We start from the raw sequence: 25,934 nt of genomic DNA on the forward strand, positions 1-25,934 counted from the left end.
TGTGAAAATGGCACTGGAGGAGAAATCTACGAGCTGCTGGCAATGAATCCGAGTAAGAAATTCATCATCCTCTCCCCCCCCCCCCCCCCCCCCCCCCCCCCCCCCCCCCCCCCCCCCCCCCCCTCTTCTCATTACACACATGTTGAATGAGTATGGTGATAACCTGACATGCTCCAGTGTTGGCATGTAAGTGCGGGGTGGCCGACTGACTGAAAGAGGGGTGGCGTCGGGTACTCCGATAAGACGGCAGAGCGGCAATCCCGACATAGCACCGATATCATCGCCGGCTCCTTGAGGGTTCAGGCCATGACCTATCTGCGCATGATAGGTGAGAGAGATTAGTGTTCTGGAACTATTGCATTCAGACTTGAGAGTGTATACTCGAGGTACAAATAGTACGTAGAAAAGAAGCCGAGGTGCTGTCGTTATTATCCCGGATCATCAGACACTCAAGACTTTGTTGATCCAACGACTCATATACTATACTATTCAATCGTTCCGTCCATTCATCACTGCCTACCAAAAATGTCACCAAACGGGCAAGCGTACCTAGCCCACCCGGAACAGCCCGAGGGAGCCACGATATTCCCCCAGGCGCGCATCGCCCCCACGACACCTCACAAGACCATATACATCTCCGGTACGGCCTGTGTCCGACCAGACGGCACCTGGGAGGGTGTGACAGAAAATGCCGACGGGACCCAGACGCTCGACATCCGAGCCCAGACTGCCGCAGTTCTGGCCAATGTCGACCGAATCATCAAGGGCGCGTCGGAGGGGAAGGGCAGCATCCACAACGTCATCGACGCCGTCGTGTACATACTCGACATGAAGAGCCAGTATGCTGGGATGAATGAAGAGTGGAACAAGATCTTCCCCACAAGGGCCAGTGCTCCGGCGAGAGCCACTATTGGGGTCCGTGAGCTGCCTGATCCGAGGATGCTGGTCGAAGTTAAGGCTGTTGCCGTGGTCGAGGCCTAGACATCCAATCAAATTACATCGTCATATGGATAATCATATAAAGGGAATGATAATTCAACAACAGCAACAGGTTGCCAACAACAGAGAATTAATAAACAACAACTCTTGTTGAGAGATTCCAAGATTAATGTGTAGAACAGTCCACGAAATCTGACAACTCCACATATAACCGAATGTATCAAATGAAAGATAACAACGACTTTCTTGCCGCTGATAAGAAGCCATCTCGTATCGAGAGTAACCAATTGGCGGCTTGATAAGCTCGCTGACAGTCGGCAGAATGGTTGGCCGCGTATTATGATGAAGAGGCAAGTGGTATTTTAGTGTAGATGCATCGCTCCTCCCCCCCGCGCACACTGATTGATTGTGAATCACAACACACGCATTACTACATTGCAAGACATATACTATTACTGTACACAAATCACTCCTGGCTAACTCAAGTCCCATTACTCAATCATCGTCATTCTCCTCATTCACACACACACACAGGGACGAAGCCCTCTGAAACCCAAACCCCCCCCCCCCCCCCCCCTTATCAACAATATCACACACCATTCATATACAATTCATGCCTTCATCATGACGTCGCGTACGGCAACTGCCAGGGCTCGAGCGTCATGTCATCGATGCCACAAGAGAAAGAAGCGATGCGACAGGTCTCTACCATTTTGCACAAACTGCCACGACGCCAACGTAAGATGCAGCTTTCTTGATGATGACTGCCAGACAGCATCATATCCTATAGCGTAAGTCACATTTCATTTGCCCCTCCCCCTCCCCTGACTGCCCGATGTCGGGCTGAGCCGAGGTTACTGTGTACTAGCAATCTTCAACGTGTAGATACGTCCGCAATATGGAGAGGAGACTTCGAGAATTGGAGCAAAGGTTTGCCAGCGATCAGCCGACTGATCCCCCGTCTGCTGCCATGGCCGATGATTCCACCATCTACGGCACAGAGACGTCGACATTGGGAGTCGACGTGTCGACCCTCAGTCAGCAGGAACTCCCCAGTGCCCTTGAGAACACCGAGCCGTCAGACAGCTCGCCCCAGCAGGCACGGCCTGTTTCCCAGGCCCGATCACAGGTCAACAATCCTTCCATATTCCAGGAGCCGGTGCCGCCGTCCTTTGTCGGCGAGCTGGAGACGCTCTCGCTCGAGGCCACGGCTGAACGCCATCTTGGCTCGACTTCAGGCATCTCCTTTGCCCGCCTCACGCAGCTCGTCCTCCGCCGTCTCAGCCCGGACAGGGCCGACTTCGTGTTTATCAATGATCAAGAGAACTACAGCGGGTCCCGACTCTTTGCCTTCGATTCGCCCTCGGATCTGATGCACCCTTCTCTGTTTGAGAGCCTCAACAAGTCCATATCCATCCACCCAGCCCTGTTTGGCGACGTCGTCCTCGCCGACGATGTCCCCGATCCGAGCGATCCCGTGGCCGACCTGTGTCTGCCGAGTGACCAGTCGCATGTAGACCGCCTGGTGGACTTCTACTTTTCCCACTCGAATACCCTGTATCCCATCTTGTACCGGAGCGAAATTGTCGAGAGTCTGAGACAGATCCGTTTGAGTCCCGATGGCACGGAGACACATCCACCTCTCTCCCTCTTCAGGATATGGATGGTTCTCGCCATCGGGTCAACTGCGTACTGTTCGGTCGCCTTGTCCGAGGAATCTGAAGCCAGGCTGTACTATAATAAAGCCCTGGAATACCTGGAGCAGGCTTCGGCATACGGTGACATGGTATGTAGAGAACTTCCGTCATACCGAGCAGGGACGCTGCCATTCGCTGACAGACTATCTAAAGGCGACACTAGAGGTCATCATGCTGCAAGTATCGTTCTCGTTCTTCAATCAGCTAGGTCCAAGTTGGTCTCGCCCAGGTCCGGATGATAACTTACGCAATGCCTGACAATTCTGCTCATAGACACTTGGTTTCTGGTTGGTCTCGCTGCCCGCCTGGCACTTGGCATGGGACTGCACACGTCTGGGATATACGTAGGAATGCCAGTGGATATGGTGCAGAGGAGAAAACGTATATTCTTTTCTATTTATATGATGGATCGGTATGCTATTAGGCCCCCTTTCTGACCTCTTTCTTTCTTTCAGCGTTTGGATGAGACGTGCTAATAAGCCATACTCGGACCAGCGTCGTCTCAACAGCCCTAGGTCGCCCCTTTGCTCTCCATGATGATGACATTGACACTACGGTGAGTCCTCCATATCATTCCAAAAAGTATACAGTCCTCCTAACCCATCTTCAAAAAGCCTTTTGCTCCCGTCGATGACGACTGCATCAGGCCAGACGGTATACTTCCACAAAGAGAGCTGCAGCCTTCCCTCATGGCCATTCCACTGCACATCGTGCAGCTGAGAAGGATTGCCGGGAAGATTGCCAAGCAGGTATATTCCAACTCTCAGGTCTCTTCCCTGACCATGGAGCAGCGCAACGGTATAATCCGGTCGCTGCACCAGGAGCTCATCGATTGGCGGCGGAGCATGCCCTTCCCTCTTCCAGACATCAACGATCGCGTTCCCCACCTGACGACCAACTGGTTCGACTTCAACTTCTACACACACCTAGCCCTCCTGTACCGACCGTCTCCCCTCTTGCCCACCATGGACCAGGAGCGGGTCAAGACCCTCATGGAGGCGGCCTCGATGTCTCTCCGCCAAGCCTTCAACATGCACCGCCAGCATCGTCTGTCGTACAACTGGCTCAATCTCCTGTCACTATTTACCGCCACACTATCTCTCATATACTCGACTACTGTGCAGCCGGATGATCTTGTGATAATTCTCAAAGAGACAAAGGCCATCGACGACCTTGACTTGGCTATCGAATTATTTGACACGCTGGGTACGAAGTTTCCCGCTGCAAATAAGATACGGGGAATGATTGAGGAGATATCTAGACGATATAAAGACTTACGCGACTCGACTACGCGATGAGAATATGTTTTCATAAAGAGATATGTACAGGTTGTCGTGAGATACCCGGAGACTCTTGGTATTGTTCTATTAACAGACATTTCCAATGACCAATATAAACGGCCATATAATCCACTTGACAGAACCACAAAAATTTGAAACGTAATACATGAGGATTTCAAAACAACGAGAGGAAAAAAAAGGAAACATCATAGCCATCTTTTTATGTGGGTGGATACACGGATACACTCTGACATTCCATCTCTCTGAGAGCCCCAGTCCTTGTCAGTCATTCGATGATTCAATATCAGTGTCGTCGGCCTGTCCGACGAGCAATCCCACACTACTCCCCCCCCCCCCCCCCCCCCCCGCACTTACAAAGTTACACGACGTATTGCTGGGATGATTAACAAAGGGCCTAGCAAGATAATGCCTGGGGTATTGATGAGTTATCCGGTTATCGGCCATGGCACGACGACATCATCTAAGATCATCCAGAGTCTCGGCATCTTCCCAGCAACTTGTCGGGAAAAAAGGTCGACTTGATCCATGAGAGCTAAGATCAGGGTATTCAGATGGAAGAAGCTTTTACCCCCAGTATCATGGAGATCCCCATGCCCTCAATTGTCGCCGTTGTGGTTCTGGCAGTGCTTCTGACCAAGTATCTCGTCCTGGACGCCCTCTACCTAAGCCCGCTCAGCCAGATCCCGGGACCGCGGTGGTACGCCCTGACGAAGTGGCGGCTGGCCTACGAAGACTGGAAGGGCACGAGCACGCGGACGTTGGACGGCCTGCACCGCGAGTATGGTCCGGCGGTGCGCATCGGGCCCAACCAGGTCTCCTTCGCCAGCATGAGTGCGCTGCGGAGCATCTACGGGCCCGGAAACCGGTACGGCCGCACGGCCTTCTACCGCATGTTCGACGTGTACGGGCGGCAGAACCTGTTCACGTTCCACTCGGCTGCGGATCACGGACGGCGCAAGAAGCTCTTGTCGCACGCCTACTCGAAGTCGGCGGTGCTCCAGGAGTCGACGTCGCGCATGGTCGAGGACAGGACGAGCGAGTACCTGGACCTGATCGAGTCGGAGCCCGAGCGCACGAGCGACATCTTCGCCACCCTGCATTACTACTCGCTCGACAGCATCACGGCCTTCATCTACGGGAGGTACGGCGCCACCGAGGCCATCCGCGGAGACGTCGCCCACCGCGCCCTCATCGGGGACATGCTCGACCCGTCGCGCAGGAGCCTCTCGTGGAGCGCCGTGCACGCACCCGCCCTGACCAGATGGCTGTACACCCGGACGGGCGCCGTGGAGAGGATGGTGCGTCCCGTCCTGCCCATGAAGAAACCGGCCACGTACACCGGTATACGGGAGCATGCCCTGCTAGCTGTGAATCGCTTCAAGGCCATGGCAGAAAAAGTGTCGGCGACGAATGGTAATCTTCTGCCTCTTTTTCTACCTCCTCTCTTCTTCTTCTTCTTCTTCTTCTTCTCCTCCTCCTCTTCCTCCTCGTTTTGAGCAACAGCTGATCGAATCGAACCTTGCAGATTCTCCGCCAGTCTTGCAACGTCTGTGGACGCACCACACGAGCAACGAGCCAGGCGGCCTCTCAGACCTAGACATCGCCTCCGAGTGCGCAGACCACTTCCTCGCGGGCATAGACACCACTAGCGACACCCTCATGTTCCTGATCTGGTCCCTCTCGCAGGTCAGGAACAGGTCGTACCAGGACAGGCTGAGGGATGAGCTGCTCCGCATCGACGAGGGCGAGCTCAACGACGACGGCAACCCCACCGCCCAGGCGAGCGACAGGTGCACGTACCTTGCTGCCGTCATCAGGGAGACCCTCCGTCTGTACGCGCCGCTGCCGACCTTTGAGCCCCGCTCGTGCCCCGCCGACTCCGTCGTGGACGGGTACGCCATCCCGGCCAACACCATCGTCGGCATGTCGCCCTTCACTCTGCACCGTAACCCCGGCGTGTTCAAGGACCCGCAAAACTTCAACCCGGATCGATGGCTGGGGCAGGACACGACCGAGATGAATCGCTGGTTCTGGGCTTTTTCCAGCGGAGGGAGGATGTGCATTGGCTTACAGTACGTTTGATCCTCATAATTCTATGTTTTTCATTTCTTTTTCCTTCTGGATGAAAAAAAGCCATATCTTGCTGACCTATGATGTGATTTCTCAGTCTTGCCATGGTTGAGATGACAACGCTGGCTGCTGCTATATACAGGAAATACCGGACGTCGCTGCCACCAGGCCTCGATGACACTACGCCGGGAATCACCGCTCGTTTTGAGCTCTTCTACGACGATTCGTTCCCCAATATAAAGGTTAGTTCTGCGCTTTCCCGTCGAAGGTTCGGTGAACGCATGTCGACTAATATCGGTGATCTCGTAGGAACACACATGTCTGGTCAAGTTTGACCGTCTCAAGGATTGTGTGGCATAAGTAAGCGCTGATATATCGATGACACCGAGGGTGTACATGTACGAGACGATGGTAGCAGATAGTAGTACTAGTATGTCTGCGTATATGAGATCGCACGTGCAGGAGAGGCTCGCACTCGTCCGAGTCGTATGACGGATGTATCTCTACGTCGTGGTGCAGAAAGCGCCGATGACGGTAAATCATGTCTGAATGGTAGAAAGATATATTGATCTACCACTTCGGCGCGATCTGGTTCAAGGTGGGCGAGTGCAGTCTCTTGTGTCAGGTGTCCCGATGCCAGGGCATTATCGTCGCTGAGCACGGAGCTGCTCTCTAAGATGGAGAATGTGACTGGAATCCTGTGCTCCGGCCTGATCATCGGTGTTGGCCCAAAGGGTCGCGACGTTGGTGTCGTCGAGAAGCTGTTCCCCACGATGGAACCCGTCGATGACCCTGCTCGAGCTGAACGACGACCGGTCATCTTCTGATCCAGGGCACTGACTCAGACCAGCTGCATTCTTATCAGGGTATGATAACGAAGGCTAACGACAGAATTCTTCCTCTTCTCTAGCAGTCCCCAAAGCCAACAAAAAGAAGGATCCAATCCCCTCCGTCCCTACGCTGACCTGTATTCCACCGACGCCGACACACGTACAAGCGACGGCATCGAGCAGCAATTCGACGCGAACTACCTAGCCCACCAGCTGCTAACGACGCTCCTCCTGCCCCTCCAGGCCAGTTGCGTGCCATACCTCAACTCGCACGTCGCCGTCGTCTCTTCCTCCACCCGCCGATACCTTTCTGCCCCTCAACAGTGTTAAGTGTTTATTATACGCTGTGGGTGGGGAGTCAAGAGCCAGAGAAGGCTATGGGAACTCAGTGAGAAACTTATTAGCAGAGCTCTGGAATCTCGGTGAAAATTCCTATTTCCCCATTCTTCTAAAGAACGATGGAGGAAAGGGGGGGGGGGGGGGGGGGGTCGGTCGGTCGGTTTGAATAGAACCAGCTCTTATTCCATCTTGGTAGTCTGTCTCGAATCAGCCACGTCTTTTTCCAGTCAATCTATTTTTCACCTGTGATTATCACATCTCAATATCCTTGTTCCACTCGGTATACAAGTCCTCGGGAAACATCTTTCTCATATCCGTCGCGGGATCAATCACCAACGTACTCCCATTCCTGGCACGCACCCTGTGATAACCCTCTCGACCAAGGGGCCCAGTTTCATGAAATCGTCCTACCTGGCCGCCTTCCATCGCCAAACAGCACCAGCCACATCTTGGGAGGCTTACACTCTGTACTCTAAACAGGCCCTGCCTACGGTACGCCTGCACGAGCTTGGTGGTCTGGGACACCCACAGCTGGGCCGCGAGGTCGTCAAACGAGATGAGATTCTTGGTGGATCGCACCTTGATTCACAGCGTCGACCCAAGAGGCACGGTCTCTCCACAGTGTATGTATGATCCTGGGCTTCGACCCGGGGATGGCCTCATCTGCCCTGGATGCTGGCTCCGTGGTTGCATCGTCGTGATCTTCCTCGGTAAGGAGGTCATCGTTCCCCATACCCGCAAGAGGGGGGCGCCGGCACCTCCTTCCTTCACGTATCCATCTGCCTCGTGGCTGACGACAAGGTTCAGCCCACAAGAGTAGTATGAGATGATGCGGCGGTGCCCCGTACTTCCCCCGATCGTTTACCGCGTGTATTTCTTCTCAAACGCGTGCCCGTACCCGAGGAAGTCCTGGGGCCCAACGACACGGTACATCCGGGCCACATCACGGCAGAACACGGCAGTTTTGTTGGCAATCTCAACTTGGAGGGTGAACTCTTCGTGGCCAAAGTTTGAGCTGTTTGGGTTGGCAAATGTCAAGAGCTTGCGCATGTTGTTTCGATCGGTTACGAGGTCGACAGGGCGAATGTCAGAGTCCGGCTTGGATATGCAGCCGGAGCGGAAGAGAGGAGAGAGGGGGTAGTCTGGGAACTGTAACAGAAGCCGATGTCCTTAGTTCTCGGGACCGACGGGACGGACCATACGGCTAGATATTCAGGGACGACGATCGTTGGCGTCTAGCGCTCGACCCATTTGTACGACGCGAGCGGGACGGCGTCGGTGATAGTTGCCGAGGCCGAGGTTGAAGTGAGGCCGACGATATCTGAGCGGGAGATCTCTGCTAGCTTGATAGACACCATACCGGTGGTGCTTAGCGGCTTGGGAGATGAGTAGGCAGGCGGCATGTATCGAGTCGACCACGATACTGATGAATTCAGCCGTCCTTATAGATGAATACTCATGCTGCAGTCATCGCGTAGAACAGAGTTGGACTCCATGTGAGAAGGTAGCACGCGATTTCAGGATTACACGTCAAAGTGCCATGTGTGTTCCGCCAATTGCCACCAGCTGTTTGTCAGCACTTTCACCTTTGCCATGCTGTGGCATCGTCCCATCATCTCAGACGCCATGTGCTAGGTGTTGGGTGTTTCCAGGGAACAAGAGCACAGACAAACATGCGGGCATGCAGACATGCAAGTATGTCAAGCACAATACCTTCTGCAATCATTCCCTTTGTCGTAACCAGTCGACGTCTTTGCGATGATTGACGTTTGTTAGAAGCAAAGAAAGGTTGAGCTACCACCCAGTTCAGTCGTTCTGGCAAACAACGTGGCCGACATCATCCCGTAATGAAGTAGTTGTTAGCATGATTTCTCTTCGAGATGCAGATGGCCTGGATCCAACTCAGTCAGACGCCCGGCCATCGTCTCGGATTGTAAAGCAGTATCTGGTGATGCTACCCATGATACACAAACATAGCGTAGGGACATCTCATTGAAGATCGGCAACGCACAGGCGGCGCATGCAGATATCTCCAATATGTGCCCTAATGGAGGGTGTCGTGTCAAAGTCATTGGTCAGGGATTCAGGGTCCAAAAGTCGTACAAACCTTGGAGTCCGCAACTCAGGCCATCGATAGACAAATAAACATGTGGTGGAGCTTCCGCGGATGAAAAACAGCAGCAAAATTCTATTCTTTTTTGGGAATCTCTAAAGGTAGTAGTATGATGGAAAATAAATATGTTATATGTCGGAAAACGCCATCGGTGCCATATACCCGTAGATGATAATGAAAAAAACACCTACAGTTACACCGTAAGAAAAATGGAGTCTTCTCTTGTTGAGGGTGAGGGGAAGAGGGTGGGGTCGAGCCCAACACTTTGTGTCATCTAAGCGTGAATGGGTGGAGCTTTTTCGGTCCTTGAGGGGTCTGCAAAGAGGCAAAGAAAGAAAAGAAAATAATCCAGGTACATGCTTGGTGTATTGTTGCAGGCGGTGGGTGGAACAATATTCTTCCTTATCAATCAATCCGTCTTGGTGGCCCACTTAAGGACGCCAGGGGAGGCCGACATATCGGGCTCGACGAACTTGAGGCTAGTGAAGTTGGACCAGAGCTGACCGAGGAAGTTCCTGTCGTCGCGGTAGTAGAGGTCGCCAAGGATGGGCTTGATGGCATCGGTGGCCTCCTCGGCGTAGTAAAAGGGAATGCGACTGGGCGGTATGTGTTAGTCTCTTAACAGTTAAAAAAAAGAAAGAGTGGGAGAGCATACGGGAAGAGGTGGTGGATGACGTGGTGCTCAATGATGCCGTGGAAGAGATGACGTCCGACAAAGCCAAACTCGCGGTCGACAGTGGCCAGGGCACCCTTAACGTAGGTCCAGTTCTCGCGGTCGTAGTGGGGCACCTCGACGTGGGTGTGGTGGAGGTAAGTGATAGCGACTGGTAGGAGGTTAGCTGGCTACATCGTGTCGGGCCTGATTCGGCCTCGTGCTAATGGGGAGGTGGAGGGGACATAAACATACCGAGCCAGTGGTGGACCCAGAAGTAGGCCTGAGCATAGAGAAGAACAGTCGTCGAGGTGCCAACGTAGCGCGAGAGAATGTAGAGGGCACCAAAGGTCATGGCGATACCAAGGTCAGACAGGAGAATGTAAGGGCCCTCGCTGCGACGGAAGACGGCGCTGGTAGGGTCAAAGTGGCTGAGGTCGAAGAGACTCTTGGAAGGACGCTGGAGGCTGTCCGGGCCGGCAGTACTGTTGATGAACAGGTAGGAGCCCCAGCCCAAGGTCTGGTGGAAGAGGAGCTTGATGGCCTGGTAGGCGGGCGTGTCCTCGAGGTACTCGACACGGAACTTGCTCTTCAGGTACTCGGTACGGGTGCGGGGCACAAACACCATGTCCTTCTCCATGTGGCCGGTGTAGCGGTGGTGACGGTGGTGCGAGAACTTCCACGAGAAGTAGGGGACCAGAAGGACCGAGTGGGCGAAGAAGCCGACGGCGTCGTTGAGCTTAGGGTACATGGAGAAGGCTCCGTGGCCACCCTCGTGTCCCAGGATCCAGATGCCCGTGCAGACGAGACCTTGGACGAAGCCGTAGATGATCCAGGCGGCCGCACGGCCGGCGGGCGAGGGGATCTCGGGGATGAAGCGGACGGCCGCCCAGCCTAGAGAGAGGGCCATAATGACATCGCGGACCAGGTACCACATGGATCGCAGGGCCGGAGGTTGGAAGCAGTGCTTGGGGATGGCCTGCTTCAGCGTGTTGATGTCGGGAAACTCACGGTCCGCCCGAGGCCTATGTTCATTTCACATGTCAGTCTCATCGAACTTCTTGACGACTTATCCTCTTGGGAGCAGCAGGCTCGAACTTACAGTTTCCCGCCGGACACCATAGAGGATTTAGGAGCCATTGTCGGTCCTTTGGGTTCGTTCTTTCGAATCCCTTCTATGAATAGAGGAGAATAGAAGGAGAAGAAAAAGACAAAGTGAATGTATGTGCGTTGTCCTCTTACCAAGAAGGTAAAAATAAGAGGAAAGAACAAGCAAAACAAGTCCGGTCCTACAAGTCGGCGGGATTAGGGAGGAGCCCGCCCAATTTATTCATGCCACTGATACGGGGCAAATTAGCAAAGGGAGCGATCCCCAGGGTCCCCCCCCCCCCCCCTTTCCCCCTCCAACAATGGAGCCTTTTTTTTTCTCCATTTTTTACTTTTTTTTCTCGCTCTTTTGCTTTACAGGTGATAATAAGGGTCCAATTGGAGGTACCTTGACATGCATACACCGTTCTGTTGGAGGAAAAGAGGGATGAGCTGTATTGTGCTAAGATAGGTAGCCCCACGTGCCTTTCAGGGGGGGAGTTAGAGGGTTCTAGTGCTCAGGTGGCCCTGAGTCGATTTTTTTTCTTTCTAAATAGTTGGTGCTAACCACAAAAAAAGGGGAGATTGGGGGTTTGGTTGGGGGAGGGGAGAGAGGAAGAGAGGAGGGGGGCAATAGATGGGACGGGGTGGCCGTCTCCAAACAGCTACGTATATGTACATGTATATTACTACCTGCACCTAGCAGTGGTATTAGGTGCTAATAATACCCCGTACTCGTGCAACAAGTATGAACCGACGAGTAATACTAGCAGCAAATGATACTACTACAAATGAGCCTGAATCGTATTCGCTTCTGTCCTTGTTCTACATGTATTAATATGGAGTACATTGTTGTTCAAATTGTTCACTAGCAAGAGAGATAGTACGAGTAATACTAGTCATGGTACATGAGTGTCCGAGCTCAGGAATAAACATGGCGTACAAGCTGTGCATGTTGGTCAGAGAGCCGAAGAGACCAAGAAGGTGGAAAGCCCTTTAGAAGGGAAGGGACAACCTGGTTGCCTCCTGCCCTCGTTGATAACAAAAAAAATAAATATATATAGCGTCACATGCTTGTCACAGCATCCCTCGGATAAGGCAATAAGAGAGAGAGGAAAAGGAGAGACAAGGGTCTTCGTTCGTACTCCTGCAGTTGCACTCTTCAAGAAAAAGAAAATATGTCAATTTTTCTTCCTTCTCGACCGCCACACAGATCTAACGCATCTTGCATTAGCTTGGTTCGAGAAAGAGAAAAAGCGAGTTGAGAAGCCTCAGAGAAGGACAGGCCCAGCCTCCAGGGGGGAGTGAGGGGCCTGCATAACCCCCAACAAAGAAGTTGGGCTCTGTTCTCGGCAGAGAGGAAATAATATTACTCCACAAGTAAAGATGAGAAGAAAGGAAAACACTTTTTGGTCGCAGCTCTATGTGTGTGTGTGTGTGTGTGTCTGCGCGTGTACTAATACTCCTCCTCTTACAAGTCGTACGAGTGGTCCTTGGGGAATCAAACCCACTCTTATACCACTACCAGATGGTTCCCTGGTTCAGCTCCCCGGATGCTCTCGTCCTGTGTTTTCTTCTTTCGTTTTGCTCTCTTTTACGTAGTGTTGTAGTATTACGAGAACGAGCATCGAATACAGTACATATAATAGTAGCTTAGAGCCTCAAGCCTGTACGGCATGAGTACATCCGTCTATGGCATCAATCAACCTGTATGTGCCGCCAACCACCATGATCAAGGGTATTATCGCTGATACAGGCAGCATAGGAGGACCGTCATCCCGACAACTGACCCCCTACCCTACTCTTTCATAGAAATACTGATATCGCAATGGAAGACAAAAGCTGGGCTCTACCCACCTGTACGACGTGATATTGGCAGTTCTCGTACGATGTGATACCGCTGACTATTACAAGTGTTACCAAACTATTACTACTCTATATCCACGCCCAACCAACGCACACCGCCACTACGGATAAATAACACTCGGTCATAGACCACTGGTATGCGAGACGCCCCAAGTCATGATACCGCTAGTATTATTGCTAGTAATGATGAATGAATACGTGTAATCTGTACAGAACGGAGCTCTCGCCAGTGAATCCCAAGCACAAGCACTTACCGCTCACTGGCCGAGTCATGGCTACTTCCATCGCGTCCTTCCCTACGTTGATTGCACGCAAAAACCTGTTTTTAAGAATACAATTGAATACGCACAAACTCATACCGAAACTCAACGCATCTCACATTAGTTTCCAGAAGGGAATACAATGTATATGGGATATTACCACTAGTACAGGTGTTAGTAAAAAAATGCACACAGGTATAGAGAACAGGTGTCTTGGAGACTCAATATGCCCACATATTTTTTCGGTTAATCACGTGACCTAATAATAGGTTACCGGTCACGTGGAAGAGAGCTGCCGCAATGTCTAAGAACCAATCAGCTCACAACCACAAGCTAAGATGAATAGAGCCACAACTTGTGAGGTTGAAGCCACAGGTCAACAGCCACAGACCCGAACCACTAATACCGACGTCAAACGACGTAATGAGGAGCTGTCTGCATCGCTTTGCTAAGCTCTGCTAAGCCACACAAGAGAGGAACTACTCACGGGCTTCACACAGGCGAACAACTCAAAAGGCCCCCCCCCTCCTTCTATGTTCTCTCCCCCCCCCCTGGTCAAAACTTGTACCCCACTAATACGTTGTAGCTGCCCTCTCATATTGTTATCTAACCACCACCACACCAAATACCCCGTCATTGCTGCCTCACATCGTCGAGTACGGAGTGTTGCTAGCGCCGATATCATTCCCATACGACGTATTCCGAAACGCGTTCTTCTACTTCATCTGCGCCACCACCTACAACCCCTTCCCAGGGCTTTGGGATACCACCTCGCCTCTTTGTCGCCCAGGTGCTCGCCAGTTCGCTCACCAGCACAAGACCCCGGTCCTAGGTCCTGCCCTGACCGTCCTAGTGCTGAGAAACCGAGACGTAGAATCGCATGGGATCCCGCGACGTGGTTTGAAACCCCCCTTGGGGCCGCTTAGGACTCGCTTCCGGCCCGAATCTCCCGGGGTATCGCCGAATAATAACATCACGAGCATTACGGCGTGGTATTATCACCAACACGACACCTGTTTTTTTGCGCTGGCGTCGCTGGCGCTCTGGCCGCAACCTACGATATCATTGTCAGGTTCGCCTCAGGCAGTTTGTGTGCGCCTAGCTCCAGAGGAGTACCTGTATGCTGAGAACCTGAACAAACATCAGGCGCCATGTCTTTTCGCGCCGACGGCCAAGGGAGGTATGGACATGTCCCTCCCGTCCAATATCCTGTCAGCGGCAGGCCGCAGCCTACGGATGAGATGGCCGGACTTGGGAGGAGGCAGAGCTTCAACGACGGCGACGATGCCGCGTACCACAAGAGCCCTCACGGCCGCAGCCCCTCCAACATCGCGGAAGACGAGCTCTTCTTGACCAGCCGTCCATCGACAAACACCAGGCCGGCTGCTGTCAACAACGTCCTGTCGGGTTACCAACACCAGTACCAGGACCCGACCCCTTCGACGTCTGCCTCGGCGTACAACCCCCAGAGCTTTGTTCACCAGCAGCAGCCCTCGGGCTCGTACGCTCAGGCTCCTCCTACCAGTCTCCCCATCCGACAACCATCTTCGCCTCACCAACAACACCCGCACCGCATGTCCTTTACCTCCCCGCCTAACAGCTTTACCCCGCCCACGTACAACCCCGCCGCTTATGTCGGTGCTACCTCGCCGCAGAGACAGCCTACGTATCACGGCTACGGAGGCCCTTCTGCTGGCGTATATGGATCCCCCACATACACACAGTCACCGGCCGCATCCTATACTGCTTCTTTCCCCTCGCAAGCGTCCGCATTGGCCGTCAATACGGCCACGGGGCTCACGCACTCCGCCACCAGCCCATCTCTCACCGGCAGCTTCAGCCCGAATACCCCGAGTACATATGATCCATCCCAGTTTGCTGCTGATCCGTATCACGGTCGCAGCCCCAGTGGAAATGGTGCCCCGTATGGCCAGCTATCCTATCCGCCATCTAATTTTATCCCCACTGGTCCCAACTACGCCGCCAATGATCCTGATCCCGTGTATAACCGGGATGCCCGGTCTGGGTCACAATCGTCACGGTTCACTCCATCGCCCGCGTTGCCATCCCAAGGCCTCCAGAGACATCCGACGAATGCACCACTTCCCAGGAGGCCCTCTGAGATTACTACCTGGGAAGCACCGCCGGAGGACGACAACGGAAGTTTTGACGACCAGTATCGCCTCATGCAGGACATAGTAGCTGAGCTGGGTGCGTATGCGCCGCGTGATACGCATGCGGCTGCACCGCCTTCTAATGGCCAATACACCGACCCCTACTCCAACGGCATGGGAGACGCCGATGACGACGACCCCGAGGGAACCGCTGGTGTTTTGGCCATGAAGCAGGCTGAGCTAGATGACCGCCGCTTCAGTGGAACAACATTCTCTACCCACGAAGCCCCTTCCAGTTCCAACACTCTCCCACCGGCTCCGGAGGAGCAGGATGGAGACAGCAGCGATAGCGATCTGGGTGGTATGGTTGACCTAGGCATGCTCAGCGGAGGCCATGCTGGCAACATTGTATATGGGACTGACGTCGGGTCAATACCCGCATCGCAAAGCGCTCCACGCCCATTGCCGTCACCAGGCTATCCAGCTCAGTCTTTCGACACCTATGGCAACGCGTCCACCTATAACGACGCCCAGATGGACTATGGCGATACTGGTGGCCTGCAGACACCCATGGCCCACCGCTTGAGTTTCGATGAGGGCGACGAGAATGGTTCGCTATCGGAACACAGGATTGGGGCTGAATCACCTCCCAAGGACGAGTACGAAGACCTCTTCTATCACCCAGGACTCTCCAGCCGGCCACTTCCCGCAGTCCCCCCTGGCCCCGAGCCTCCTGGCTCCGACAGCAGCTCTCTGCTCTCGGTTGGCACCGGCAGTCAGGGCCAGTTGCGGCACAACTACTCAAACAGCACCGGCTCAAGATATCAACTTCCAGAGAACCCAGAAAACTTCTACGCCGGCGTCCACACTCGATATCCAGAGCGTTCCCTCTCCGCCTCAGGGCAGAGCAGCACGCCCCCTGTATTTGCCCCAGCCAGGTCGAGGACGGATGCGACGGAAGAGCGCAAGAAGGCCAACCGCATGCACCAATTTGGTGACAAGTCCATCGACGTGACACTTTCCGAGTATATATCCGGCGGTTCCGATGATGCACCTGTGGGTGGCTTTGATAGCATCACTCTGCCGAGCGGAAGGAAGAGGAGATTCGTCCCATCCAAGCTCAGCTCGGGCGACTTTCGGCGCTGTACCGAGCCTTGGGCCCTGAGCGGCATCGAAACCTGGATACGCGACATGGCCGACGGCGAGATCGACCTGAGGGAGAAGACCGTCGAGGAGGCTCTGGTCCAACTCTTCACCTTTAAGGTCCCGACAATGAATGTCGCCGACGCCGAGACCCTGAGCACCCATGTCGTCACTCTCATGCTCGAATCCAACCTGCTATTGCCCGAGGAGGAATGGGTCAAGTTCGGCACCGGCCACATCTCTGGAGTATTGTGGCAGATGACTGGTCTGGGCTGCTATGCCCCGAAGCTTCACGAGCAAGACTCGAGCGGGCGTTGTTACTCGTACCACTGCACGCGTACTGTTAAGAAGGTTGATCTGGATGACCTCGATCCCGAAAAGGCCAAGACGATTGACTGGCATGTATTTTACGGCCTCACAAAGGAAGATCTGGAGAGCAAGCCCAAAAAGGAGGTAGAGCGCCAAAACATTCTCCATGAAATCGTCACGGGAGAAGAGACATACATCAAGCAGCTCGATCTCTTCCGGACCCTGTATCGAGATGACTTGCGCGCGAGGCAGCCACCGATACTCAAACCGGATAGGCTTGATAAGTTCTTGTCTTCTGTGTTTGGGAAGCTTGACATTGTTCTCAGTATCAACAAGGACAATCTTTTGGCACAGCTCAAGTACCGACAGCAAGAACAGGGTCCCTGGATCACCGGATTCAGCGACATCTTCAGAGAGTGGATCCGCAAGGCAAAGGCAGACTACATTGAGTACGCCACAGGCTACCCTCGCGCCCAGTACATGGTTCGTAAGGAGGCAGAGAGGAACATGGTCTTCAAGCACTTCCTCGAGGAGAAGCAGAAGCACAAGTCCATGTCCAAGCAGGACTGGACCCATTTCCTCATCACACCTCTGCAGCGCCTGCAGCGTTACATTCTTCTTCTGGAAAGCATTGACAAGAAGACGGTGGGTGACTCGGAGGAGAGGATAAACCTTCAGAAGGCAATCGCCGAGATCAAGGTAGTCACACTCGAGTGCGACTCCAAGGTCGATGAGACGAACAAGAGAGTGCAGATGATGGAGTTGGATCGCATGCTGATTCTGCGCCCGGGCTTTCACTCGAGGCTGAACCTGGACCACCTGGGACGTCAACTGCTCATGGAGGGTGAGCTGACCAGGCTGGGCTCCAAGGGAGTTAGATGGGTTGATGTGCACGCCTTACTGTTCGACCATTACCTGATCATAGCCAAGGCAGTGTCCAGCAGGGATGGCCGCGACAAGAAGTACGACGTGTCAAAAGAGGTAAGGGCTCTCGCTGTTTCCTCCCCTTCTCCTTCTTCTTCTCCCTGCGTTTCCCTCTGCTCTTCTATCCCGATGGCTAACTTCCCATGAAATGATAGCCCATTCCGATGCCACTCCTTTTCCTCGAGAGTACCAACGATGAGCCTATCCAGCGCCAAAAGGGAATCGCGACTCCCCTAGGGCGGTCCACGGCGGCACCCTCAGCTTCTACCTCCCAGCTCAATAAGCTCTCCGCCACAACAGGCGGCAAGCCTGGGTTGGAGCATACGCCAACATCCTCTTCGCTCAACTCAACGCTCTCGGCTCCGGTTCCAAACGAGTCGGATGGCAAGATCCTCTATCCCTTCAAGGTGAAGCATCTAGGTCACGAAGTCTATGTGCTCTACGCTTCTTCGGCCCGGGACCGTATGGATTGGTGCAACATGATTATGGAGGCCAAGACGAACCACGCCAAGGCTCTCCACTCGCAGAATGCCGAGCCATTCCGTCTCCGGGTCCTCGCCGACGCGGCCTTCCACTACGAGATGTCTTCTGCCTACTCGAAGTCAACTGTCGTCCCCGTCAGGGGCACCCCGCTAGACCGGGCCATTTGCGACCTGGAGAGCGTCTTGGGGCCTGCTCAGGGAATAGCACCTGTCTGCCGGTCACACGTGAACTGCGCCACGGGCTTCTCGGCCTTTGGCAAGTCCCTAATCGCTATCGGAACTGACTTTGGCGTGTACATCTCGGACCCTGCCAACCCGCGCGGATGGACCCGGACGATCTCAGCGGTACGTGTGACGCAGATCGCCGTCCTCGAAGAGTTCTCAGTCTGTCTCGTCATCTCAGACCGGGCACTCATCTCTTACCCCCTCGACGTGGTGGCCCCCGTGTCCGACTTTGCGCCGCCTCTCAATGACAACCCACGCAGGGCTCCACAGCGACTGGCGAAGGATGTGACGTACTTCGCGACAGCCCGCATGAAGGAGCGCACCCTCATATTCTACAAGAGGAAGGAAAGCCTGCACACGACGTTCAAGGTGCTGGAGCCGATCTACCACAAGGCGACAGAGAAGAAGCGCTTCTTTGGCGGGCGCAAGAGCGCTCCCGGGAGCACCGAGTCGTACCGCGACTTTGATGAGTTCTTCTTCCCCACCGAGTGCTACTCGCTCAACGTGTTCCAGACGTACATTGCGGTGTCGACGTCCAAGGGCGTCGAGATGCTCACCCTGGACAAGAAGCAGCCCCTGTCGATCCCGGACCTCAAGGCGCCGGCCATTGCCAACATTGCAGGGCGCGTCCGCGACCAGAAGCCTCTGGGCATGTTCCGTCTCAACGAGAACGAGTTTATCCTGACGTACGAGGACTGCGCCGTCTACGTCGACAAGCACGGTGACGTCAGCCGCACCCTCATCATGGAGTATACGGGCAAGCAGAAGAAGGCCAAGGGCGCGACAATGTACGGCCAGTACCTCTTGCTCTTCAACGACGACTATGTCGAGGTGCGCAACGCCGAGAATGGCCGGCTCCGCCAGATCATTGCCGGACGCGACGTCCGCGTCATCGACTATGGTATCAGGGGCCCTACGGGTGGTAACGCGGCTGCCTGGGAGCACCTCCAGGGTCATGATGGCCACCTTCCAAACGTCGGTGATGCCTCAAAGGGCACCGTCAAAATTGCCATGTGCCATCCTGAGATTGCTGGTCGACAGATCGTCTTGGAGATACTCCTTAACGACGGTCACAGCGAGAGTTAGTAAGAGGTTATCCAAACTTACATGGGGTTTAGGCGTGAGGATATTACTGGATATCATTGGACAATGGTTTTGCTTGATTTCTTTTTCATTTCTATGGAGATGTGATTTGGATGTTGTCGATATGGATGGGCAATATTGCGTCCCCACCCTCCGATCTTTTCATGGTACGTACGGCATGGCGCTATGGATTTTCTTTTTGTATTTAGTCATTATCTTCCTTTTAATCTTTTGCCCGTTTTTCTTGTATAAAGAGAGAGAGAAAAGACTCTTCATCAAAGTTCATAAGATGAAGGTTACATATATTCTCGACATGACGAAGTGTCATGCATTTCCCTAGTTGTACGAATATCTATGAAACTCCAACGTTTGTACCAACATCAAGTATTAATAATAACAAAGTGATTTGCGGATATCAGTAGGGTTAGTAGCAGCAGGTCATTCAACTGAAGTTGCAAAGTGGCGAGCAGTACACGGACAGCTGTTAAAAAATTGGAATTACAATCGGTCCTAACACACGATCTTTCCACCCTTGGCCCATTTCAAGATATACACAATGACAAGAGGGGAATCTCCTTCTCTATTTGCTGTAGTCAATAGAAGGGTTTCTTTCTTCTCTTTAGGGGAAGAAAATAAGGAAGAAGCTTCTGACCCATAGCTTTCCTCACCTTGTTGTTTCCCGAAACTTGTATTCAATATAGAAAAGAGAAAGGGAGAGAGAGAGAGAGAAAGCGAAAGCGAGCAAAAAAGGTTTCTAGGCTTTCGTTCGATTAATTTCTTGGCTTTCTCCAAGAGAGATTCTAGGACGAAGCGGCAGCGGGGGTCTTGGTAGAAGCGGCGGCAGCCCCCTCCCGCTTCTTGGAAGACTCGTGGAGAAGGATACGAGAGACCTGGGTGACACCGACGAGACCGAGGAAGAAGTTGACGGCGGCGAGGCTTGGCAAAGGGTAGAGATGTCAGCATATGGAAGATAGCCATAGTGACTGGAGTGGGATGAGGAGAGAGGAGCAGGAAGGAGAAGGGGGAGAAAACATACAGGTAGTTCTTGGGCTTGATGATGAGGCACCAGCGAGTCCAGATGACACCAGTGGCCGTCAAGGCGGCGTTTTGAGTGAGGGAAAGGTTCTCGGCGGGACGGGCAAAGTCGGAGATACCGGCGAGGACGAGAGCCCACTGTTGTGTTCTTTTGGTCAGTACATCTATACCATGGTCTTCAAAGTATTTGGGGTCGTGAAAGTATAGAAGGGAGTCATCGGGATCGGGGGGAGAGGGATAGTGGGGGAGGGATGTGTGCGTTCGAACCTTCATGACGGGAGCCCTTATTCAAAAGAGTTAGCTTATTGTTTCTGTTCCTTCCTAGGATGTATCGGGTAGGAGTCTGGGATCTGGTTGAGAGTAACATACCAAAAGTGGACGGTCCTGATGCCAACCTCGCTCTCCCAGGCCTTCTTGAACCAGCTGGCCTGCTGCTGCTGGCTGCCACCGGCCTCCTGCTGGGCGCCGGCGCCGGCGCCACCGTTGGTGCTCTGCCAGCGACGGCTTCCCTGCTGGTAAAAGTTCTGACGCGCCTGATGGCGGATGACGAGGCGAGGGACCACGGTCTGGTTGAAGGCGGGACGCGCCGCGCGGAACATGGTGGTTGTCGAGGCCATTGTGTTTTCGATTCTCTCAAAGCCAATCTGCGATGGTGTGTTTTAGTCAGACACGTTGGTCGCACGAGAAGAAAAGGAAGACGAGAGAGAGGGAGGGAGGGAGAGGAGACAGAGAGAGTGTGTGTGTGTGTGCGCATGTGCGTGTGTGTGCAGACGTACCTGTTGAGGAGGGGTGATAGTATAGGGTTTAAGATGATGAGGGACAAAGATGAAGGGAGGAAGCTATAAAATGCGATGCCGGGACGCGGAGATAGCGGCGTCGAGCCAGGTCCCGGTTCATTCTCTCTCACTCTTGTTTTCACCTTTATTTCGTAATTTATTTATGCAAATATGCATAAATATTTCTCATTCTTGCATAACCGTGATGCTTGTGGAGTTCGGTCTACCCGACCAATTAAATCCTTCCAATTGCCCTCGCATCAGCATTCCCCATCACGCCAGCTCCAAACCCCAGACTCCTCCTCCGCATTCTCCATTCTCTCTCTCCATCTCCCCAAGGGACGGTATATTTGAGTTGTTGTTTGGTTCCCTTCTTTTTTCTCTTCTTCCGTTCCATCCACCACCCTTTCCAGATACAGCAAACGGCAACGACGTCGAAAATGCCTTCCCGATACGCTTTTACAAAGTCCCTCAAGGAAGTCCGCTTCCTCTTCTGTCAGACCTCGGAGCAGAGCGCCGCAGTCCGGTAAGTACCAATGTGTTTCTTCCGTTTTCCTGCTGTCTTCATCATCTTCTCCAACTCCCCCTACGCCTCCGTGTCAAATATACTGACGAGAATGGCCAGATCCTTCCTCACGAGGGCATACCCGACCATGAAGAAGAACAACCCCCAGATCCCCATCCTCATCCGCGAGGCTGCCGGTACCCTCCCCAAGGTCTATGCGCGATACGGTAAGATACCCACAACTCACTCCCTTTCTTCGTCTTACTATGCAAATGACAGATTGTTAACCCTTCTTGTGTGTGTATCACAGAGTTTGGAAACGAAAAGGGTCTCAGTCTCGAGGGCCTCAGCGATAAACAGATAGAGGAGACGGTGACGGGCATCGTCAAGAACGAGCCTTGAGAGAGGAAGGGAGAAGAGAAGGCACGATAGGTTTTGGTTTCACACGGGGTTGAGGAGATACACCCTTACCTCTTATTTGAGGGTTTTTTTAACGCCGAAATGTATATATTCAAAGGTTCTCGAGATCACGGCAAAAGACAACAAGAAGAATTGTACCATAATCACACAACCTCTCTCCCCACCCCCACCCTCAAGTAGTACGACCAACTGCTTCACCTCGGATGGAATATACCCTAGCTTCATCGTAAGGGTCAATGAATAACGAGATGGACCATCAACCATCAGGAAGGGGAGCTTCCTTCTCTTGCCCCTCTAATACTTCATCTGCTCGACCATCCAAGCGTGTGCCCTTGCCTTCGAGCTGCCGCCAAATGCCCAACTGTCACTGGCCTGTTCGTGCCCTTTGCTCTTCCTCCGGTGCAGTCTGTTGATCCTCTTCCGAAGTAGTCTGCTGACTCTCTTCCGCTTCCTCAACAGTCTGGGAAGGGAGGCCCGGACGATACAGCTTTGTCTACGGGTTTGACATTGTCTCGGTCTTCGATGTCGTCCGTGGGCCCGCCGTTGCCTCTAGGTGGGACATTGTCTCGTGCTTTGATGACGTCCCAGGGCTCGGCACTGCTTCCGAATTCGGCTTTGTCTGTGGGACTGGCGTTTCCTCAGCGTCGAGTATATCCTCATCGTTGAGTGTGCGAGTACTGCTCGGAGCAGGTTCCTCTCCAGAGCTCGAATCCTGCGCGGGCACTGCAGGGCCGTTGGCGGTGGCCTCGAGCTCTGCGACGGTGATGGGGGGCGCGCTGCCGTTGGGCCTTTGGCCGCTTGGTTGATTTCCACCAGACAGTAGTAGCGCCATTGACTCAACTATCGCCTCCACCGCCTGCTGGGAATCCGTCGAAACCGCTGGGGAGCCACCTGGCTGATGCGTGGGCGTCATGTTGTCGGTGCCATAGCTTGCCGGCTGAGGATGAGATGAGGACCCCTGGGGTGAAATGGGCCAGCTTGGGTGACGACGGGAAGCCGGCGTCATGGGCTGCTGGTACTGCGGCACCGTGGAGGGCCGGGCGTCATTTACGTAGACCGGCACGGTGGCTGGCGACGACGGAGTATCTTCAGCAGGGAGGCCAGACGCTGGGAGGATCTCCTCGTTAGCTATAATGCAGAAAGCGCGTGTCAGCAATTCACCAAGCCCATGCTACACTACAGCGCTAACCTATCGGGTGGTCAAAACCTACCAAGCCAGTTGTGGACATCTTGCTCCTCCCACGCGCTGGACAAGCTCTTGGGACGTGTCGGTCGCTGGCCAGGATTCAATAGGGATCTGCGCCGGGTATGAAGGGCATGTGTGACGTCGTTCTTCTGCCACTGCTCCAGGGGGCCTATACCGCGTCTTGAATTCTTGTCCACGACCTTGAAGATGGGGCTCCCTCGTTTATCCCAGTGAATGAGTCTGGCCCTTTTGCTGGGGTCGCTGAGCCACCAGTGAATGAAGATATTGAAGGAGACACGCCAGGCGGTCTTGGGATCCTTCTTCATGATTTGATTCTCGCTGAACAGGCGGCGGACGACATTGCGAAGGTTCCAGACGCCGTAACGGCACAGCTGAGGTCCGCTGAAGAAGCAGTACAGCTGCTCTATTTCGACGCAATCCGGTATGTCGAGCGTCAGGGGGTAGCACTGCAGACGGAGCGAGTTGCAGACCTTTTGGATCTTGTCGCAACTCCACAGCTCGACCTGTCGGACGTACGGCGGGGGGTATAGCGGGATGGCCGTCGTCCGTCCCAGGCCACCAAAGATGGGCGGCGAGCTCATCAGCCTGGGTGTCGAGAAGAAGTCTGGTCTGATGCAGTCCTCGATGACCGTCCGAGGCACTCCGTCGGCGTCCGTGCTTGGCGCCATGTGGTAGGACCTGGGTAGCCCATTCGGGTAGAGCCTGATGAAGGCCTGCTGGGTACGGCATGACTGGCCATAGGGGAAGAAGAAAGTCTCGGTATCAGGGCTCGTTGCCGTCCCGAGATATGTGGTCCCTCCGAAATGCGTGGTCGTGATCCATTCAGGACGCGTAGTGTTCCCGTGAGGGTCCATCGGGAACGGAGGCTGGGTTATCAGCAGGCAATATACAAAACTCTCTGCAACTCCCGTTCTCTCAATAGATGAAGGGGCAGAGGGGAGATTTAGATGCATACAAACCCTGAGGTAATATTATCACCGAGCTTTGATATCTCTCGTCTATGCGGGTGCCGGCAGGTTTGGAGTTAGTTGCAAAGTAATCTAACTGGTATCACCCAGCTGGATTTCATCCTGGTGTCGAGGGGACAGAATGTCGCGGCTCTTGACAAGCTATACTCGCTGGTGTGTATCAACGATGGATGAAGAGGGTGGGGGGAGGAAGATCAAAGGACGGGAACAGGATGTGTCTGGCAGAAGAATATGGGGGAGAGGGGATGGAAAACCTTTCAGTATAGGTTCGCACTCGTCCCCTATTCCTCCTTCTGTGAAGTGGTAAATTTGCCTTCATCCGAAGATATAAAGTTGTGAACGTTCAATGTCTTCGCATTTAAATTAGAATAAATGCTATGCTCTATTCCACCAGGTGTTTACCTGTCGTTTCCCCAAAACGTAATCAGCGATGAATTCTCCTTTGACTTTTTTGTTCTTAGAGTGAAGAGGGCTAGATATAGATATAAAGAACGGTCCGACATACTATGGTACATCTGCTTCCCTCCCTCTTACTTCTGGGAGTTGAGCAGCTTCAGAATCTCTGACTCGTTTTCTCCAGAGATGGCCTTACCCTGGTTCCAGTCGACAACCTACCAGAGTTACAGTTGTTAACATTGCCATCATTTTCGTAGAAGCAGAAAGATGATGAGACTCTCTGTCTCTCCGTCTCTCTCATGCGGATAGGAGCGAGGGGGCGTACCAGCGGCCTGAGGAGGCTGTCCTTGTTAAGCTTGAACTTCTTGAGGGCATCCTGCTCATCTCGTGCGTCCTTGATGATGCGAGAGATACCTCCCTGGCCAACGTATCCGAGAATGGTCTGCACCTGGTCCTCGGTGGGGGGTTCCTCGGTAATGTTGAGCTCAAAGGGATCGCGCTTGGGAGCGTCCTGGGCTGAAGTGCTGCTGGCCTGGTCGATGGTGGTCTCTGTCGAGGCATTGGCCGAGGCCTGCTTCAGGGCATTGGCGATGCGCGTTGAAGCCGGCGAGCCCGTCTTCTGGAAGAGCGTGACGATGTCGAGGGTTTTATGCTGTAGATGTGTCTGGGAGTTAGCCGGTGGGACTACCACGCCACAAGGCTGCAAACGGGCGTTACCTGGTAAAGTAAAGCACAGAGGGGTCAACATACGAAGCGAAACATGCTGGGCAACTGCGTGTGTCTGGGCGGCCGTTGCTGGTGCGTTGTGGTGACGATGATGATGTACGAGTAGTGCAAGTTGATTCACGGTGCGGTTTTGGCCACAGCAATAGTCATTATCACGGCAAGCTACGGAACTACGCAAGCAAGCATTTTAGCGCATGAGCTCCCCGGACAGCTATGGATGGATGGGCCTATGGGGCTCCTTGGCGGGAATGTCTGCCCTCTGTAACAACGAATATTCCGTACGGTTCGTCGGGCGCCCTGAGAGATTATGACTAAGCCGGTATGCCAGGTACAAGAATCAGTGTATAATACAAACTGACCAAGAACCATGCCGTCTGGCCATGCGGTCAGTCGTCTACTCGTACTCGTACGAGATGTAGCAGAAATAATGAACCCCCTTTCTGTACAATTGAAATCGGTGGCATTCAA

At 53.6% G+C, this 25,934-nt stretch overlaps 10 protein-coding genes across 10 annotated transcripts; 5 read left to right on the plus strand and 5 right to left on the minus strand.

Annotated features, from left to right (window-relative positions):
- Nucleotides 1-525: 525 nt before the first annotated feature.
- Nucleotides 526-981, plus strand: GMORB2_5401 (Enamine deaminase RidA; the record flags this gene model as incomplete). Its single annotated transcript, XM_035467375.1, has 1 exon — nt 526-981. The coding sequence occupies one exon, from the start codon at nt 526-528 to the stop codon at nt 979-981; it is 456 nt and encodes a 151-aa protein (XP_035323387.1).
- A 582-nt stretch (nt 982-1,563) lies between these two features.
- GMORB2_5402 (GAL4) lies at nt 1,564-3,934 on the plus strand (the record flags this gene model as incomplete). Its single annotated transcript, XM_035467376.1, is given in 6 exon segments — nt 1,564-1,730; nt 1,825-2,725; nt 2,736-2,865; nt 2,910-3,048; nt 3,132-3,192; nt 3,251-3,934. 6 exon segments carry the CDS (start codon nt 1,564-1,566, stop codon nt 3,932-3,934), a joined length of 2,082 nt encoding a protein of 693 aa, XP_035323388.1.
- Nucleotides 3,935-4,515: 581 nt separating this feature from the next.
- Nucleotides 4,516-6,249, plus strand: GMORB2_5403 (Cytochrome P450; the record flags this gene model as incomplete). The annotated part of the gene is made up of 3 exons (XM_035467377.1): nt 4,516-5,350; nt 5,463-6,009; nt 6,105-6,249. Coding segments are annotated over 3 exons (1,527 nt in total), but the record flags the coding sequence as incomplete, so codon positions are not given.
- A 1,788-nt stretch (nt 6,250-8,037) lies between these two features.
- Nucleotides 8,038-8,579, minus strand: GMORB2_5404 (uncharacterized protein; the record flags this gene model as incomplete). Its single annotated transcript, XM_035467378.1, has 2 exons — nt 8,038-8,325; nt 8,424-8,579. 2 exons carry the CDS (start codon nt 8,577-8,579, stop codon nt 8,038-8,040), a joined length of 444 nt encoding a protein of 147 aa, XP_035323390.1.
- Nucleotides 8,580-9,698: 1,119 nt separating this feature from the next.
- GMORB2_5405 (Fatty acid desaturase) lies at nt 9,699-11,081 on the minus strand (the record flags this gene model as incomplete). The annotated part of the gene is made up of 4 exons (XM_035467379.1): nt 9,699-9,885; nt 9,945-10,113; nt 10,197-10,966; nt 11,044-11,081. 4 exons carry the CDS (start codon nt 11,079-11,081, stop codon nt 9,699-9,701), a joined length of 1,164 nt encoding a protein of 387 aa, XP_035323391.1.
- Nucleotides 11,082-14,304: 3,223 nt separating this feature from the next.
- On the plus strand, nt 14,305-19,436 carry GMORB2_5406 (uncharacterized protein; the record flags this gene model as incomplete). Its single annotated transcript, XM_035467380.1, has 2 exons — nt 14,305-17,700; nt 17,799-19,436. The coding sequence occupies 2 exons, from the start codon at nt 14,305-14,307 to the stop codon at nt 19,434-19,436; spliced, it is 5,034 nt and encodes a 1,677-aa protein (XP_035323392.1).
- Nucleotides 19,437-20,233: 797 nt separating this feature from the next.
- Nucleotides 20,234-21,085, minus strand: GMORB2_5407 (mitochondrial pyruvate carrier 2; the record flags this gene model as incomplete). The annotated part of the gene is made up of 3 exons (XM_035467381.1): nt 20,234-20,369; nt 20,470-20,606; nt 20,834-21,085. 3 exons carry the CDS (start codon nt 21,083-21,085, stop codon nt 20,234-20,236), a joined length of 525 nt encoding a protein of 174 aa, XP_035323393.1.
- A 599-nt stretch (nt 21,086-21,684) lies between these two features.
- GMORB2_5408 (NADH dehydrogenase (ubiquinone) 1 alpha subcomplex subunit 2) lies at nt 21,685-22,151 on the plus strand (the record flags this gene model as incomplete). Its single annotated transcript, XM_035467382.1, has 3 exons — nt 21,685-21,770; nt 21,870-21,976; nt 22,060-22,151. 3 exons carry the CDS (start codon nt 21,685-21,687, stop codon nt 22,149-22,151), a joined length of 285 nt encoding a protein of 94 aa, XP_035323394.1.
- Nucleotides 22,152-22,662: 511 nt separating this feature from the next.
- GMORB2_5409 (uncharacterized protein) lies at nt 22,663-24,230 on the minus strand (the record flags this gene model as incomplete). The annotated part of the gene is made up of 2 exons (XM_035467383.1): nt 22,663-23,297; nt 23,381-24,230. The coding sequence occupies 2 exons, from the start codon at nt 24,228-24,230 to the stop codon at nt 22,663-22,665; spliced, it is 1,485 nt and encodes a 494-aa protein (XP_035323395.1).
- Nucleotides 24,231-24,874: 644 nt separating this feature from the next.
- Nucleotides 24,875-25,502, minus strand: GMORB2_5410 (Protein of unknown function (DUF1687); the record flags this gene model as incomplete). The annotated part of the gene is made up of 3 exons (XM_035467384.1): nt 24,875-24,955; nt 25,066-25,392; nt 25,491-25,502. 3 exons carry the CDS (start codon nt 25,500-25,502, stop codon nt 24,875-24,877), a joined length of 420 nt encoding a protein of 139 aa, XP_035323396.1.
- Nucleotides 25,503-25,934: the final 432 nt, after the last annotated feature.

The sequence above is a fragment of the Geosmithia morbida genome, assembly GCF_012550715.1.
Source record: "Geosmithia morbida isolate 1262 chromosome Unknown scaffold_3, whole genome shotgun sequence".
In the NCBI taxonomy this organism is placed as follows: Eukaryota; Fungi; Ascomycota; class Sordariomycetes; order Hypocreales; family Bionectriaceae; genus Geosmithia; species Geosmithia morbida.